Consider the following 18,387-nt stretch of genomic DNA (forward strand, 5'->3'; position numbering starts at 1 on the left):
TTTTGTGGTCTGACGAAACCAAGATGGAACTTTTTGGCCTAAATGCAAAACGTTATGTTTGGCGCAAACCCAACACAGAACATCACCCAAAGAACACCATCCCTACCGTGAAGCATGGTGGTGGCAGCATCATGTTATGGGGATGTTTCTCATCAGCAGGAACTGGGACACTTGTCAGGATAGAAGGGAAAATGGATGGAGCAAAACACAGAACAATCCTAGGGGAAAATCTGCTGCCCTCTGCAAGATAGATAGATACTCGGCTTCTCATGTCATAGAAAAGCTTGAAGCAAAGAACAAATTGTATCAAAGTAAAATTATATAATCTGTTGTGCTCCCGAGGGGTTGAGAAACGTACGTTTTATATTTTGCCAAACTCTTAATGAGCCATCTACTTATTACCTATTAAAGGATGACCATTGTACCCTCCAAACTCGCCCCTCTTCAGCATCCCCTTCCCCTGTGCATACGTAATACATAATAAAGAGATGCTCCAAAATAATAACACGTCCATCTCTGATTACCTTAACTGTTCATGACTTGTATCCTGAAAATCCTATGAATCAATGGAAATGTATTTGTGGGGTGAGGGGTGGGGGTAAATTAATAAATGTGACTTCCCAGGATATGCCTCATGAATGGAATAAGGATTTTAAGTGCTATTTTGATTTCCCAATTACCAAATTATCCTCGATCATAAGCGAGGAATACTTGACTTGCCACCGATTTCGACCGATTTATCTTGACGATGTATTTTGCCCGATGTCGAGCTGTATACCTAAAGCTGTACAGACTGTTCTGATTTAACATTTGTTTTGTAGGAAATGGAAGTCCGTGGTAACTCTGAGCAGCTAGGCCAGGCGTTAAGCTCGCTGGGCCTGCGTTCTATCGCCGAGCTGCATTTGAACATTGAGCGTCTGCAAGCGGCCATGGACACGCGCAGTCACAACGTGCAATCGGACGACTCTCTGGAGCCCCGGCCTGACGTGCGTTGTGTGCATGCAGTCTCCTTTGTTTAAACTTCTTGGCTATCAAGGGGGGGTGTTCGGAGCCAGGCCTGAGATCTCTATCGCACAAATTACTTACATTTGGCCACCCATGGCATCCCTGTCTGGTAGACTAGTACCTTTGTTGTACCAATGTTTATGAATGCTCCTCTTCCTTTTTTCCATTGTACTGTGGAACTAATCTTCCAAAGGAACCATATTGTTTCCTGACAGCAGGAGGAGAGAGGAATGGAGCAGGAAAAGGCAGAGTGGTTGCAGAAACTCAGGCGAGAGCGAGGGATGCTGTTAGAAAGGCTCAAAAATCGGCATAAGAATTCAGCACACAAAGGTCAGCCTCTCTTGGGCGTCTTTGCTCTCGGGGTCTGAACTCGATGTTGTCCGGATTATTCATTTTGGTTTTTTCTTCCTTGGGACAGCTGAAAAATTACATAAACAGAATGAGCCGTACATTAAGGAAGAGGAAGATGACGACGACGAAGGGATGATAGGACATCTAGAGAGTATCGAGAGTGATTCAGAGGAGGTAAGCATAGTATGTATAACTTCTTGTCATTGCTGATTGACTTTTCTATAGTATTTGTGCTGTTTTTGAATTAAATTAAAATTATTTATTGCAATAACTTAATTAATTTAATCCCCTATCCTCCCCTCCCCCCCCTCACCTCCTTTGTTCCTCTACTGACAAACATATATTTCTGATTTCTGGCCTGCTCTAACTAAACAATTAATGTTATACTCAAAAGCTTTCATCCCATCTAATATATTTAAGACAAAGCAGTGTCCGTCTGCATATCATTATGTCCGGTAAGTTCACTACATGGCCAAAAGTATGCAGACACCCAAAAGTATGACTCCAGGATGATGTAAATTATAAAAAAATTAAATGTAAAAAATATCATCTTGTGTTTTTAATTCTATATGATGGATTTAATTTGTTTAATTTGTTCCTCTTTCTTATAATTTGTTACCAGGTACACTGGTACAGTCATTGATGCCATCTTCATCGTAACATCACAGTATAGCTTGCTGAGTTCTGCTTAAGGGATTACCTTGACGAGACAAGACATTGATTTGTCAAGCCACAACATTCTCAGTTACTAATATTATATTCTAAGGCAATCGCTCAGTCATCTAAAAGGAATTTTGAAATACAAAGCAGCGACACACCTTGAGAAGCACCTGACATTTGCTGTGTGTTGGAGTAATGTTTATTGACATAATATTTAGCCTAAAAGTGAGGAGGTGTCATTCAAGGATTACCTAATCTGGTGCAAACAAGGTGTTTCTTGAAACCACGTTGAGGTGAGCCGGTGTATGCCGTATGTTGTGTGCCATGGAAAAATGAGGCTTGATCTATTTTGCCACGACAGTTTTACCTCTGGCACCTAAGGTGGATGGAGGTTATGTTTTCACTCCTGTCTGTCTGTCTGATTGTCTTTCTGTGAACAAGATATCCCAAAAGGTTGTGGATGGATTCAGACGACATTTGGCAGAGAGGTAGCGTATGTGGCAAGGACAAAATGATTAGATTTTGGTGAAGAGCTGCATTCGGATCCGGCTACTAGAATTTTTAAGTGATTCTTCGCCATTGGGGAATAGGGCCAAACACGATACATAGCAGGATATCTCAAAAGTTGTGGACAAATTTGGATGAAACTTGGTGGAGAGGTTGTGTGTCTGACAAGGATGATTCGATTCTATTTTGGTGAAGATCTGAATATGGATTCGGATACGAGAATTATTTAATTTTATAAGTGATTCTTCACCATTGTATTGAGAGATCGGGTGAAAAGCCATAGATCACATGATATTTTAAAAAGTTATGAACGGGTTTTGACTAAACTTTGTGGACAAGTTGGTTTGGTGACAAGAACAGGCCCATTCGATTTTGGTTGAGGTCCGAATCCACATCCGGCCTATCAGTGGGATACAAAACATAAACTGTGCAACCTGGTGGAGGTATGCACTCTACCTAGTGCCGTTCTAGTCGTGTCTTTGACCATTTGGGAAATGCTGTAAATGCTCCAAGAATCGTTTTCACATCGTTTGATTAAGAATGCAATTTTTTATCGTGACGTTGAGCTAGCTTTTGCTGCAATAATGTGGTACAGCAAATTGCGGACAATTAGCCCAGGGCTGGTATGGAATTATAAAAGGCTTCAGACAAATACAACTCGCTTGAATATATATAAATACACGAGAGATAACCTGGTTCCACCGGGCTGTTCTCAGGGCATTAATTCCCAAATGAGTGTGGAAATATTTAGGGGGTTTGCAAGGAATATCTTTTGACAACATAATAGTCACTGCCTGTTAACACTGCTGCGGTTTCTCAGTGAAATAAATTGACGAAAACCTAATTATATTGTCGTGCGAATCCCTCCGGTTAATACCAGGGACCGCGGATGGACCAAACGGATTTACTGGAGGCGACGATCAAACACGGACTTTGCTATAAACCCGCGGGAGGAAGAAGGGAAGAGGAAGCTGCGGCAAAAGCGCTTACCTTGAGCGAACCGACGGCAGCTCCGATCCTGCAGGGAATTAGTGAACTCTAACACCGAATTAGAATGTACAAAAATAGGGATTTATTCAACAGAACCCGATACAAGGAACGCGACGGTAATAAAATAATGCTCCGAAGTTGGGATCCCACACACCTCTCTTCGAATACGCCACACAGGAATGAATAAATAAAATAAATCGTCGTGTAATGGTGAACGGGTTTTGCCAGACCGTCACGACTTTCAGCCAACATCACCGCTTTGCACAAAAAAGGTGCAAAAACAGATCCCAGCAACTACAGACCAATCAGCCTTCTCCCAATTATCAGCAAAGTCATGGAATCCATCATTGCTTCAGATATTAAATCTTTCCTCTTCTCCAATGGCTTGATCTCTGATCATCAATTTGGTTTCAGACCTGGTCACTCTACTCTGGACATGCTGCTTCTGCTTTCTCAACAATGGATGGAGGTCCTCAACGCCAAACAGGAAATTAGAGCTGTCTCCCTTGACATTTCACGTGCCTTCGATACGGTCTGGCACCCTGCTCTGCTCTCCAAACTCTCCTCCTTTGGTATCCATGGAAATCTCCACGCATGGCTGGCGGACTTCCTCTCTGGTCGTAGTCAACGTGTGGCCCTGAATGGGTTTCTCTCATCTCCTCTTCCTGTTCAGGCTGGAGTTCCCCAAGGTAGTGTTCTGGGCCCTGTGCTTTTTCTGGTCTTCATCAATGATCTCTCTGACTCTCTTGAAAATCCTCTCTATCTCTTTGCTGACGACTCTACTCTCTGTCGCTCCATTCCTCATCCCTCAGATCGGCAGTCTGCAGCCTCCTCACTCTCTGCAGACCTGGACAAAATCACAGACTGGTCAAACAAGTGGAAAATGTCTTTCAATCCTGACAAATCTCACACTCTTACAATGTCTCTCCGAAAGGACCGACTGGACAACCCTCCCATCTACTTTCTCAACAATCCTCTCCAAGAAGTTCTGTCGCTCAAGCTTTTGGGTCTCACTATCTGCCATGATCTTTCTTGGGAAAACCACATTTCCAAGCTGGCCTCCAAAGCCAGTCGCCGACTGGGCATCCTCCGTCGTGCGAAGTCCTTCCTTGGCACACCTGAGCTCCTCACCACATACAAGGCTTTCATCCGCAGCTCAATGGAATACTGTTCCCCCCTCTGGGCTGGTGCTCCTGCCTCACACCTGGCTCGGCTTCACGCTGTTGAATCCAAAGCTTTCAGAATCATTGGAATCTCCCGCGATGAAGCTATCTCTGAGGGCCTTTCACTCACTCACCGCAGGCAGGTAGGTGGTCTTTCTGTCTTCTACCGACTCCTCTCCGGCCTTGCTCCCCCAGCTCTCTCTGTGCTCTGTCCCCCCAATATTCCTTCAGGTCGCACAAGATCTGCCTGCAACCCTCTTATGGTTAAACTGCCAAAGTCTAGGCTCTCTGCTCACCTTCACTCTTTCATTCCCCTTTTCTCCCGCCTCTGGAACAAACTCCCCCACTCCCTTCAATCCCACTCCTCCCTCCAGGTCTTTAAAACAGCTGTTCACCACCATCTCTTATCTTCCCCCATCGAAAACCTTGATCTTTTCTACCCCCGGTAATTCACCCCAGAGTCCTTGCAGTGTTCATATGTTTTAATCCTCTCCCACCTCCCCCCAAGTCCTCCCGATGTCCCTGCTCTCAAATGTTGTGTTTGTGTCCTTCCCCTTCTTCCCCCTCTCTTTTGTGTCCTCCCCCCTCTCTCCCCATCTTGTCTGCCGCTCCCCTTGTTTTTTGTGTTTTGTGTGTCGGTTTGTCTTTTTGTGTGATTAATGTTTGCTCTTTCACGAGCCTCGATCTTGTATACAAAAAAAAAGAAAAAAAAAAAAAAAAAAAAAAAAGAATGTGGGATGCAGCCTTATCTGTCCGTCGGTTGCAGTGTATCATCCAGCGCGGCTCCAAGCTCCGGCGCAGAGAACCCCTTCGTCCGCTTCGCCCACGCTCTGCTAGGCCCCGAAGCGACTCGCTCCGCTGCACACCACGAGGTCCCTCGCTCCTGTACCAACTCTCGCTCCCAGCACCAACACTCCAAGCTCCAGAAGCACCGAGCACCGCTCCAAGCACCACGCAGAACCAAAAGCACCACATGTCCACGCAGGGCCAGCGATCCCCACACGAGGTCCACCTTATGTATCTTTTTATTATAAAAATAGAAAAAGAAAATCCCCAAATAGGGGTCACATTCTCATTTCAAGCAGAGAAACAAACAAAAAATATTAATACAGTAAAATTATGCACAAAACAATAAACGTTTCTCCAGGATTTTACAAATGACTTCTTTCACGCACCATTTGGTCTCAAACTGTGGCAGCCTTCCTGTTATGGAGAAAAAGGCAAAGTCTAACTTTACACGGCTCGTCACAAGATTTTTAAACAAGAACAAGGCATTTTCCTCATTAGCTCCAAGATCATCAACTTTTCTTTTTCTTGATTTATACACTGCCATTTTTGCCTGTGCAAGCAGGAAATTACCTAACACATCATTCAAATTCTTGTGTGAGATGTCTAAGCCATAAATGAAAACACAAGTGTTGAAAACCAAACCAATCCTGCCAAAACAATTCTTAAGAAAGATAAATAAAGGAGCCAACCGTTGACATTCAACATAAATATGAAAGAGGTTTTCAGGCCTTTTACAAAAGGGACATTCATCTGCTAGGAGACTTGAGAAGCGGTGCAGCAAGTGGTTAGAGGGGAGGATCCAGTGTGCAAGTCTCCATTGGAGGTCACCATGTCGTGGCGGCACAGGAGGATGATAGAATCCTTTCCAATTAGGAAAATATGGGGGGGAACAAGGTAAGAGGTCTCTCCATCGAACCCTCCGCTGTGTCATTTGCCCTTGCAAAAGGAAACTTACGCAACCCAAATAGAGGTCTTTTTGTTTAGGAAACCCATTGAATCCTATGCTAAAGGGGGTACACGGAGGAGAGTTGGCAAGGGAAAACTTGCAAATAAGTTCAGGAAAGGTAGCAGGAGAAGCACCTTGTTCGTTGTCTGCTTGGACTTGCTCCCAGTTAGGTGCAAGCTGTACATAGGTATGAAGCACACAGCGTAGCATACGTGCCACAACTCTGGAGGATCGCACGCCAACCAGGCTTGCCAATGCATAAGCTCCAATCCAACTGCCATTTGGGCTTAAAAGATCGGCGACCGATTTTATGTTCTTCGCGACAAAGCATTGAACGAGACACCTATCAGCAGGCATATCATGGAAAATTGAATTGTAAAACAAAGGAGATCTCGCGAGATCTTGGAGACGGCGGCAGGGATTTTCGAAGCTCCACACGGTCTCCACGTTTTTCGAAGTTAAGTCTGTTCACAATTGTATTTTGTCGAAACTGTATTTATCTTTCGGTGTGTGAAGTTATTGTGTGCAACTTTGGTTGTTTCTCGGTGTTTATCTTTCATAAATTGATCGTCTGTTTGCCGTGTCGCGAGCAAGGCCTTGTACAGTGTGCACTGTACAACCTTGAGGCTTTGTTTTTCTCTCAGTGGTCCGTCGTTTGTGATCCAATAACTTTCGTTCTCTGTATTCCCAGGCTTTTCACCCATAGCCTACTTCCTTGTGTAAATCTCAACTCAACTCAAAAAAAAACAACAAAAAAAAAAAAAAAACATTTCCTTCTCTGTTCTCATTCGTTTATTCATTCTTATTCGTTCGTTCGTTCTTCGACCACGTGTTTCTCCCCCATTTCCCCAGATAGTTTTCACTCATTAACCTTCAATGTTTACACTTTCCCCTGAAGTTATGTATTCCGTCATATTTTATAACACCTTTTTCTTCTTCTTCTTTAAAAGGCTGCTTTCGACTTGCTCACCAAATCAATTCATCCCCAAAAAAATATCCATCTCCTATAGTGCCTTTTTTCTACATTCCCTAAACTCTCCTGCACTCCATCCTCCATCCAGCGTCCTTAAACGTATTTTTAACTCGAAGGTCACAAGAAACTCATTTTGCAATAAATGTTCGTTTCCCATAAATCGTACACTTTCAAAAATCCAATCTCACCCCTCCCCTCCAAATCTTCCCCATAACCCCTCCCCTCCAAATCTTCCCCATCACCCCTCCCCTCCAAATCTTCCCCATCACCCATCCCTTTCAAATCTCCCCCCTTGCCCCCTCCCTCCTAAACTACCCCCTCACCCCTCCCCGCCAAGACGCCCCCTCGCCCCTCCCCTCCTAGACTCCTGCCTCACCCCTCCCCTCCAAATCTCCCCCATATCCCATCCCTTTCAAATCCCTCCCCTTGTCCCTTCCCTCCCAAACTCCCCCCTCACCCCTCCCCTTCAAATCTCCCCACCCTCATTGCTTCTCAATTTCCCCCCTCTCACTCCCCCTCCTCAAAGCGTCCTCCCCGCTTCTTCCCCCTTCAAACTCTCACCTCCATCTCCCCCAACCTTCTGCCTCGCTCTTCCCCCTCCTCAAATAACACCTCATTGTGGCTCACCCAATCACCATCAAACCTTTTGTCCGCCCCATCCTTCCCTTTCTCCGAGCTATTCTGAAATCTCTGACACACCTTCAACAGCTCTCCCTACCTCTTCCACCTCTTCCACATCTTACCCTACCCCTCCTCCCCCCTGTTCTGTATCTGATGCTCCCCCTTCCTCTTCATTAACGGTATGGACCTCAAACATCCGGGGCCTTCGTTCAAACTTAACTGATCTCTCCATACAGGTTGCTTCTGTCAAACCAGACGTGATCTGCTTAACAGAAACTTTCCTCCTTTATGATGTCTCTGATTCCATAGTATCTCTCCCGGGCTACTCCCTCCTCCGGTATGATAGACCTGAGCCTCGTCCTGGAGGCGGGGTTGCTATCTTTATCAAAAACTCTCTTCCTCACTCGCCCTGCACTGCACTCTCTCCACCTCACCCCCAGGAATACCTCTGGCTACGGCTTCCCCTTCGCTCCCACCTCTTGTTCATATGTGTGTTGTACCGTCCACCAAACAGTGATGACTCCATCTACATCTCGCTGTCTGATGATATGGACCAACTTCTATCGACTCATCCCAACTCTCTCTTCCTCATATGTGGTGATTTCAACTGTCATCATGCCAGTTGGCTGGGTGTGGGTACCTCTCTCACCAGCCATGGCTCCTCAGCAAAGGACTTCTGCGACTCACTGGGACTGACACAATCTGTCAATTTCCCGACCCGGATCTCAGTCAACGGAACATCTTCTCTTCTGGACTTGGTTATGACTAACTTCCCTGAAAATGTCTGCTGCTCTTCTTCTGCTCCGATCGGATCATCTGATCATGTCCTTGTTAAAGTGGACATCTCTCTGACCATCCTCAGGGAGCCTGCTCAGCGTCGACGAGTCTGGCATTTCACTCAGGCCAACTGGCACGGTCTTCAAGCAGCCATCAATCATCTGGACTGGTCTCCCATCTCTACCACCTCTGACATCAACTCATCCTGGGAATTCTTCCAAAGTAAATTGCTCTCTCTCATGCACAGATTTATCCCATCTCGTCTTCAGTTGTCATACCCTTCCTCCCGTCCATGGTACACGGAATCTTGTGGTGAGGCTGTTGCCCAGAAACAACTTGCCTTCGTCTCCTGGAAAGCAAATCCAACGGAAGGAAATCTCATTTCCTTTCACAAAGCCCGAAACAAGTGTGTGTCCACCCTCAGGAGAGCCAGGAAACAATATCTCTCCGTTCTCAAGACCGAACTCTCTTATCTGTCTCCCTCTTCCAATTCCTGGTGGCGTCTGGTCAAATCCGTTTCTGGTGTTTGTTCCCCCTCCATCCCCTCCCTTACCTCAAACGGCTACACAGCTGACTCCGCACGTGAAAAAGCTGAATGCCTCAACTCTGTGTTTGCCTCTAAATCTTGTGTCCCAAACCCATCCCTCTCTGTACCCACCATACCCAGTCGTACCCTGCTGCTTCTGGACTCCGTGTCCTTTCCTCCTGACAAGGTGGAAAAGTTTCTGTCAACCCTCGACTCTGATTCTGCAACTGGACCCGACGGCATCAGCCCACGGGTCCTAAAATCCTGCTCTGCTGCTCTATCTCACCCTCTCTCTGTTCTCTTCACCCTCTCTTTTGCTCAAGGTCAACTGCCATCTGCTTGGAAATCAGCCAACATCACCGCTTTGCACAAAAAAGGTGCAAAAACAGATCCTAGCAACTACAGACCAATCAGCCTTCTCCCAATTATCAGCAAAGTCATGGAATCCATCATTGCTTCTGATATGAAATCTTTCCTCTTCTCCAATGGCTTGATCTCTGATCATCAATTTGGTTTCAGACCAGGTCACTCTACTCTGGACATGCTGCTTCTGCTGTCTCAACAATGGATGGAGGTCCTCAATGCCAAACAGGAAATTAGAGCTGTCTCCCTCGACATATCACGTGCCTTCGACACGGTCTGGCACCCCGCTCTGCTCACCAAACTCTCCTCCTTTGGTATCCATGGAAATCTCCACGCATGGCTGGCGGACTTCCTCTCTAGTCGTCGTCAACGTGTGGCCCTGAATGGGTTTCTCTCATCTCCTCTTCCTGTTCAGGCTGGAGTTCCCCAAGGCAGTGTTCTGGGCCCCGTGCTTTTTCTGGTCTTCATCAATGATCTCTCTGACTCTCTCGAAAATCCTCTCTATCTCTTTGCTGATGACTCCACTCTCTGCCGCTCCATTCCTCTTCCCTCAGATCGGCAGTCTGCTGCCTCCTCACTCTCTGAAGACCTGGACAAAATCACAGACTGGTCAAACAAGTGGAACATGTCTTTCAATCCTGACAAATCTCACACTCTTACTATGTCTCTCCGAAAAGATCGACTGGACAACCGTCCCATCTACTTTCTCAACAATCCTCTCCAAGAAGTTCTGTCGCTCAAGATTTTGGGTCTCACTATCTGCCATGATCTTTCTTGGGAAAACCACATTTCCAAGCTGGCCTCCAAAGCCAGTCGCCGACTGGGCATCCTCCGTCGTGCGAAGTCCTTCCTCGGCACACCTGAGCTCCTCACCACATACAAGGCTTTCATCCGCAGCTCAATGGAATACTGTTCTCCCCTATGGGCCGGTGCTCCTGCCTCACACCTAGCTCGGCTTCACGCTGTTGAAACCAAAGCTTTCAGAATTATTGGAATCTCCCGCGATGAAGCTATCTCTGAGGGCCTTTCACTCACTCACCGCAGGCAGGTAGGTGGTCTTTCTGTCTTCTACCGACTCCTCTCCGGCCTTGCACCCCCAGCTCTCTCTGTGCTCTGTCCCCCAAATATTCCTACAGGTCGCACAAGATCTGCCAGCAACCCTCTGATGGTTAAACTGCCGAAATCTCGGCTCTCCGCTCACCTTCACTCTTTCATTCCTCTTTTCTCCCGCCTCTGGAACAAACTCCCTCACTCCCTTCAATCCCACTCCTCCCTCCAGGTCTTTAAAACAGCTGTTCACCACCATCTCTTATCTTCCCCCATCCAAAACCTTGATCTTTTCTACCCCCGCTAATTCACCCCAGATCCACCTTGTTTGAAATTCCAACTTCTTTCCTGGAAGTCCTGGCAGTGTCCATATGTTTTATACCTCTCCCACTGCCCCCTTCCCACGCCCCCCCCCCCCCAAAGCCCTCACCCTCTCTCAGATCTCTCGATGTCTCCATGTCTCTCGGTCCCTGCTCTCAAATGTTGTGTTTGTGTCCTTCCCCCTCTCTCCCCATCTTGTCTACCGCTCCCTATGTTATGTTTTATGTGTCGGTTTGTCTTTCTGTGTGATTAATGTTCGCTCTTTCACGAGCCTCGATCTTGTATACAAAAAAAAAAAAAAAAAAAAAAAAAAAAAAAAAAATTCCATCAAGAACATTTGCTTTGTGTACGAATGCGTAGCTCTTGTTGTCGTTAGAGTTCGCCATGCGTTTAGTACACTCTGATAAAACCTGGAGAGGGGAGACATATCAAGATGCGAGAGATCCATCAAGAATATAGCGTGGTCATAGCCTAGTCTCCCCGCCTGCTGCAAAAGGCGACGGGCGACGTCGACCCAAGGTGGAGAGGGGTGCATGTACAGCATGCGTAGAGCAACCGAAAGTCGAAAGGCCGTTAACCGGCTCTTTATGTCAACCAGGCCTTGGCCTCCATCGGTCAGTGGCAAGCTGAGGACCTCGGGTCGCAACCAGTGCTTTCCATCCCAGAAGAAAGACACAAAGCACTTCTGGAGCTGTTGAAGCAACACTGCCGGAGGGTGCAGCACAAAGAACCTGTGCCATAGGGTAGAGGCCACCAAACTGTTGATCAGCAAGACCCTTCCACGATAAGACAGTTGTGTTATCAGATTTCTCCATTTTTGCAGTTTTCCTTCAACAAGATCCAACAGACCAGCCCAATTCTTTGCTACTGTGGCGTCATTACCCAAGAACATTCCAAGGTATTTCACGCCATCAGTGGCCCATGCAAGAGGAGCAGGAAGTTTGGGTGCCGAGTGACATGACGGACCAAGCCAAATGGCGCTCGTTTTCTCCCAATTCACTTTGGCTGAAGAAGCCTTTTCAAACACGGATAGACAATAACGGACAACGTTAATGTCATTGAGGTTCCGCACAAAAACACACACATCATCAGCATATGCCAGCACCTTAATGGGCCGTTCAAGATGAGAAAACCCAACCCCGGTTAGTCTAGCACGCAAATAACCCAGTAAGGGTTCGATGGAGAGAGCATAGAGCAAGCCAGAGAGGGGGCAACCTTGTCGAATTCCCCTGTTGACAGGCAAGGGTGTAACAAGTCCATTGTTTATCTTAAGCACACTAGAGATATTGTTATACAGTATCTTAATGTAAGAAATGAAGGTCGGACCAAGTCCAAACCGTTCAAGCACTTTGAAGAGGTACCGATGATCGACGCGGTCAAAGGCCTTCTCCTGATCAAGGAGAAGAAGTCCCAAATCTGTGGGGTTTTCTTTGCACAGTTCAATCATGTCTCTTACGAGGGAGATGTTGTCATAGATGGAGCGCTTGGGTACACAATAACATTGGTCTTCTTTCAACAATGAGGAGAGATGAGGAGTAAGTCGCGATGCCAGGGCTTTTGAGAATACTTTATAGTCTGTGCATAGCAAAGAGATTGGGCGCCAGTTTTTAATATAGAGCAAGTCTCCTTTCTTTGGAATGAGGGTGAGAATAGCCCGTCGGCAACTCTGAGGGAGCTCTCCAAGCTGGCAGCTTGCGTTCAAGGTGTTGAGGAGTTCGGGACCCAGTAGATGCCAGAATTTCTTATAAAATTCAGTTGTGAGTCCGTCCAATCCAGGCGCTTTCCCAACAGCAAGGCTGTGCAGAGCGGCGCCAAGTTCGTCCAAGGTAATGGGCCCCTCCAGGTAGGAACGTCCACCCTCACACAACACTGGCAGCCCTACGGAGATAGAGGCGACACTGACAGGATTTATTTGCTCCATCGAGTATATTTTCGAGAAATATTCCTTTGTGAAAAGTTTAATAACTGATTGGTTGAAAGTGATGGATGAGTCTGCCAAACGCAGTTGAGAGAGCTGTTTGTTCGGGAGGCGTTTCTCTAAGGAAAAAAAATACTTAGTTGGTATGTCTGTCTCGTTAAGGTGCTGCACCCTCATCCGAACTAGGGCACCACGTGCATTCCTCTCAGTTATTTCTTTCAAAAAAGACTGTTTTTCGGTTAAGGCTCTTTGCACATTATTATTTTGTCCTGTGACCCTCTGAAGATGTAAAATCTCTGATTGCAATAATTTCCTTGCTTCATAATCAGCCCTTTTTGAGAAGCTCTGGTATTGTTGGCAGAAGCCTTTGATTTGGGTTTTTACTAGATCCCACCATACCAGTGGGTTAACAGAACAGCTTAGCTTCCGTTCCAAGAGATCTGTCCAGAAAGATTCAAAAGCCTGAATAAAGTTGAAGTCTTCTATTAAACTATTGTTGAATTTCCAGTGAGAACTCCCTGGACACGGTTTCGAGAGTTGAACGAATGCTCGAGCTAGGGAGTGATCGGAGAAACCGGAAGGCACGATGTCAGATTTGCAAACTCCATGTAACAGGTGAGAATTTACATAAATGCGATCAAGCCTCGCAAGTGAGATGTGGTTGTTGGAACAACGACACCATGTGTAGGATTGTTCGGAAGGGTGTTGCAAGCGCCAGACATCATGGAGATTATATTTTGCGATGATATTTGCAAAGAGTTTTGCGGTACATGGTTGAGGTTCCGGCCCGTTTCGGTCGCATGAGGCATTAACAGTACAGTTAAAGTCGCCACCAATAATTAGACAAGTCTGCAGATCCAGTGTTTGGAGGAACTTTCTCAGTTCAGCAAAGAAGGAGATCCGCTCACCATTTTTGCTTGGAGCATACACATTAAGGATTGTAAACTTGACCTGATTGAGATAGAAGGTCACAGAGGCAAGATGGCCATCAATGATATTCGCAAATTGAAGCGAGGATGGTTGGAAATGTTTCCCTAAGACAAACATGATTCCTGCCTTAGGCGATGAGCTGTTACTAAAAAAACACTCCTTATCCATAATGAGTCGCCACTGGGCCTGAACAGATCTGACGGCGTGGGTCTCCTGCAACAAAGCTATGTCGAGACCGTTTGCGTTTATCAGCTGCTTGATCTGGATCTGGCGGAGTGAACTTCCACCACCATTGACATTTACTGTTCCAATCTTGAAACTCACCATGAATTAACTTAGAGTCTTTTTCGTCTTGGCGATCAATTTTCTTAAACGGTGACAATGTGTCTGACGAAAGTTGAATGAGTCAGGTCTGCGTATAATAGCCTGAGCACACTCAAGGAAGGACGGTAAATCGGGAAAGTATTCTGTTAGGTTTATACTGCGTTTCCTGTACGTATTTTGCAAGAAAAGTCGTATTTGTTCAGGGGAAGTAGGACCTAGACTGGTAGGCTTCTCCATTGCTTCCACCTGGCTGTTTGCTTCCTCCAGGTCAGATTCGTCAGAGTCAGTTTTAATTTCCGAATCACACAAGCTTGTATAATCCTGCATGTCACTACTGTCATCAATATTGACACACGGACCTGCACTAGTTGTAACATCTGTGTGCTCTCCCACCGTGGGAACATTGCTTTGAGGAATAACAGCAATAATCTATGGATTTGGTGAAACAGAAACAGCATCAGCAGATGCAGCGATGTTGCTTCCCCCGACTGCAACAACCTCCGATGGTGTGGCGGTATCGAGCAGAATAGGAGTCTCTTGCAAAATATTGATTCCTGCGATTCCAGCTTCACCCGGTGATGAAGTGAGAGCAGTAACTGGGACAGTTTCGCTATTTTCTGCTGACGGGAATTCAGCATCATCATGCTCAGGATTAACATTTTCCAAAGTGACAGCAGGTTCATCACCAGTGGCCTCGGCAGGTTCATCACCAGTGGTCTCAGCAGGTTCATCACCAGTGGTCTCGGCAGGTTCATCACCAATGGTCTCAGCAGGTTCATCACCAGTGGTCTCGGCAGGTTCATCACCAGTGGTCTCGGCAGGTTCATCACCAATGGTCTCAGCAGGTTCATCATCCATGGTCTCGGCAGGTTCATCACCAGTGGTCTCAGCAAAATCATCAGAGGACTTTCCAATAGCCGAGTCCGTAACAGGTGAGACAATTCCATTTGATTTGTTAACAGGTAAACCAGTCCCTGCATGTGGAACGTCTATGTCCTCACATGAAAGGGGGCCGAACTTGTTAGCTGTAGGTACAGGGTTTGTCCCAGGTAAGCCTTGTAGAGTGGCATCGGTCACGACTGGGGGGGTGTTACCGACAGGTTGCTTATTGTTAAATGCTACCTTTTTCTGAGTTAAATGACCGTCGGGAAAGGTCTTTCTCTTCCTTGACGGAACAATGGTGAAACCATCCCCGACGTTCGTTGTGCTGTTTGGATCATCGGGATGGGAAGGCTGAGCGTCATTGCCGGACATGGAAGATGTTCCCTTCACAGCCGAAGCAAAAGATGAAGAAGAAGAATCCTTGTTGTTTACGTGGTTTTTCCCATCGTTCGACGAAGCCGTTTTTGGGCAAGAGCGTTTCAGGTGTCCGAATTTACCACATTCAAAACATTTCAAGGTGTCAGTGGTTACATATAATTGGTAATCATGATTATCAATTTTGAATTTCAAAACAATGTTCAGCGTTCTTTCGACGTTAGAAGGAGGAAGTACAAGATAAGCTTGTCTCCTGAAAGACATCACATGTTTAGCCCGGTCGTCCTGGCAACGTAAAGGTAACATCGTGACATGCGAAACCACAGTACCATAACGAGATAGTTCGGAGACCAGTCTCTCGTTCTTCAGGAATGGAGGACAGTTCGAGATGATGACCTTAACGGCTGGAGTGTCGAGAGGGGACACGAGTACGAAATGTCCGTCATCTGTCGATAATCCTGTACATACAATCTCGTGAACCAATTCAGCCTCGGATACGAAAATAACGACACGTTTGTTCATTCGCGAGGCTGCACAAACTTTATCAATACCGATTATGTTGCCCACAGCAATAACGAGGTCTTCGACGCTGACCTCGTTCGGCGGGACACAAACGACGCCATGTCTACGAGTTAACGCTTCATATGCCGCGTAACGCGAAAACGAAGTCATAATTTACAAGGGACGAGGGGGGGGGGGACAAGGGACGAGGGTGGGGGTGGGACGGGGGACGAGGGACGGGGGACGAGGGACGGGGGACGATGGACGGGGGACGGGGGACGAGGGACGAGGGACGAGGGACGGGGGGGGAGTGGACGAGGACCGGGGGGGGGGGGGACGAGGACGGGAGAGTGAATATCGCTCTCGAACAGTGATTAATTAATTACGAGCCGAGACAGATTTTCAAAGGCGAAAACAAACACAGCTGGTGGAGAAAAAAGCGATCAGCCGGAGGACGGGATGGGCCGCCGATTAATGCAAAAGTTATCCACAAACAGCTGCGGGCTCTCTTTCTCTCTCTCAGAAAAGGAAAAGGAAACAAAGGACACGGAGTGAATATAAATACAAACGAGATAAGAAAAGGGAATCGAGGAGGGAAAAGGGAGGCAGAGGGGGATGGGGGAGGCCAAAGCCCCGAAGTGTTGGGTCTGATCAAAGGGGAGGGGTTGGGGCACAAATGCAGAGTAAGGATGTGAAGATAAACGAACAGGGGGAAGGAGAAGGTGAAATACGACGTGGAAAGGGACAACAGAGCAGCTCGTACCTCACCACACATGCACAGCCACCATCTTGCCACGCCCAAACACATCGACAGCCGACAGAGAGAGAGAGAGAGAGAGAGAGAGAGAGAGAGAGAGAGAGAGAGAGAGAGAGAGAGAGAGAGAGAAAGAGAAAGAGAAAGAGAAAGAGAAAGAGATAGAGATATATAACAGCACCTGGAGAGGAAGCCAGGAGAGCTGCTGAAAATGTTGTCAGTGTGCCCTTTTATGGCCTGACCTGTGACGTCGGTTTCGGCGCGCCCCCTGATTGGTCGAGTCCCTCCAACTGGTGGTATTGCTTGTCCCTCTCCCTGCCCAGTCAACAGTCCTCCTGCGCGTGGCTCCCGGCCTTGCCACGAGGCTGTGCTAGGCTAGCTGGAGGTGTCGTAGCTGGCTGCGGCCCATGCGGCGGTGCCCCGATCTGGCGTCCTGCCTGTCTTCTTCCAAAGTCATTGTAAGGGAAGGGAACTAATTACTGTGTACACTAAAGGGCCTATCTAAGTGTTTACAGGTGTGCGTTGCCATAAGGGACAAAGGTTTGGCTACCAGAGGGGACGACGAACAAAGGAATCTTACCCATAATCCCTGCACTATTTAGCATGCCCTGCTCCCTCATAGCGGGGACATCAATACAGCGTATACCGACAAACCGGACTACACATGGAACTTATTACAAGGTAGATTCCCTATCACGACAGTCGAATACCTACCTATACTGATCTATCTGACTCTAGATATTCCTCTACCCAAATTTATAACACAGCCCCTCCCACCTCCCCGGGAACCATAGCTCCTGCTAGGTTCACTGCAGGCGCTACCGTTCCAGTCTTAGCACTTGCTGTCTCATACTTAATTAGCCTATGAAATAAATCAGGAGGGCTGTGGAAGTGAGCCGGAGCTACTTACCTATCCTCCTTAACAAGCTAATCCCCTTAACAGCCATGCAATCAAATATTTACAATCATTTCATTTCATTGTTCCTGCGGAGGGAGGAAGCAAACAACACACAAAACTAACTTAACCAGAAAACGTATCCTTATTCAAAAATTCCAAAACTCTATTAAACATTTGTACATACCCCGGTCTACAGACCGCGTTCCCCGGTGGATGCCACAAGACACAACCTTACCTGCGGGGCCATCCCAATGCGCCCCTAAATTTCCGCGGGCCCTGTCCTGGTGTTACAGGTGAGTGACATGGCTCGGTGGATTTCACCCACATTCATTCAAACGATTTCAATTCAAAACGATTCAAAATTCATAAACGATTCAAACAAACCAAAACGATTTCGCCCACACAAACCCTATATCCACTCATACATCATTCCAAAAATCATTAAACACGAATTCATTTGAAGCACATACTTCACCCCCCGGCAGGACCATGGCATTGATGACATATACATGTGTGTGCTTCTCAACTAGGCAACGGGGAGGTACCGCACAACAAGATGGTGGGGGCGCTTCAGGCTGTGGTGCCTACAGTCCCAAACACAAGTCAACCGACTCACAAGTTCATTGCCCCCCCCCCCCCCCTTTACCTCTTGGTCCCGTGACAGCCCAACAGCCCTTTCCGCCGTTACCCCGCCGGTGAGGGTCTCCAAACACCAGGCTCCATTGCCTCCTGCTTCCACGCAGCTACACGGGTCACCGGGAGTCTC

General features: G+C 47.0%; 1 protein-coding gene across 6 annotated transcripts in view; it reads left to right on the forward strand.

Annotated features, from left to right (window-relative positions):
* Positions 1-18,387, forward strand: part of ACTR5 (actin related protein 5) — an 81,261-nt gene that overhangs the window by 25,167 nt on the left and 37,707 nt on the right. For 3 of the 6 annotated variants that reach the window (XM_078779321.1, XM_078779322.1, XM_078779317.1), the window contains 3 exons: positions 822-986; positions 1,224-1,335; positions 1,424-1,530. In XM_078779321.1, coding sequence (XP_078635447.1) covers positions 822-986; positions 1,224-1,335; positions 1,424-1,530 — 384 coding nt within the window. Of the gene's footprint in view, positions 1-821; positions 987-1,220; positions 1,336-1,423; positions 1,531-18,387 lie in introns of all 6 variants that reach the window. The other 3 variants (XM_078779320.1, XM_078779318.1, XM_068115161.2) reach the window with 1 other exon arrangement.

The sequence above is a fragment of the Myxine glutinosa genome, chromosome 5, assembly GCF_964187855.1.
Source record: "Myxine glutinosa chromosome 5, kmMyxGlut1.1, whole genome shotgun sequence".
In the NCBI taxonomy this organism is placed as follows: Eukaryota; Metazoa; Chordata; class Myxini; order Myxiniformes; family Myxinidae; genus Myxine; species Myxine glutinosa.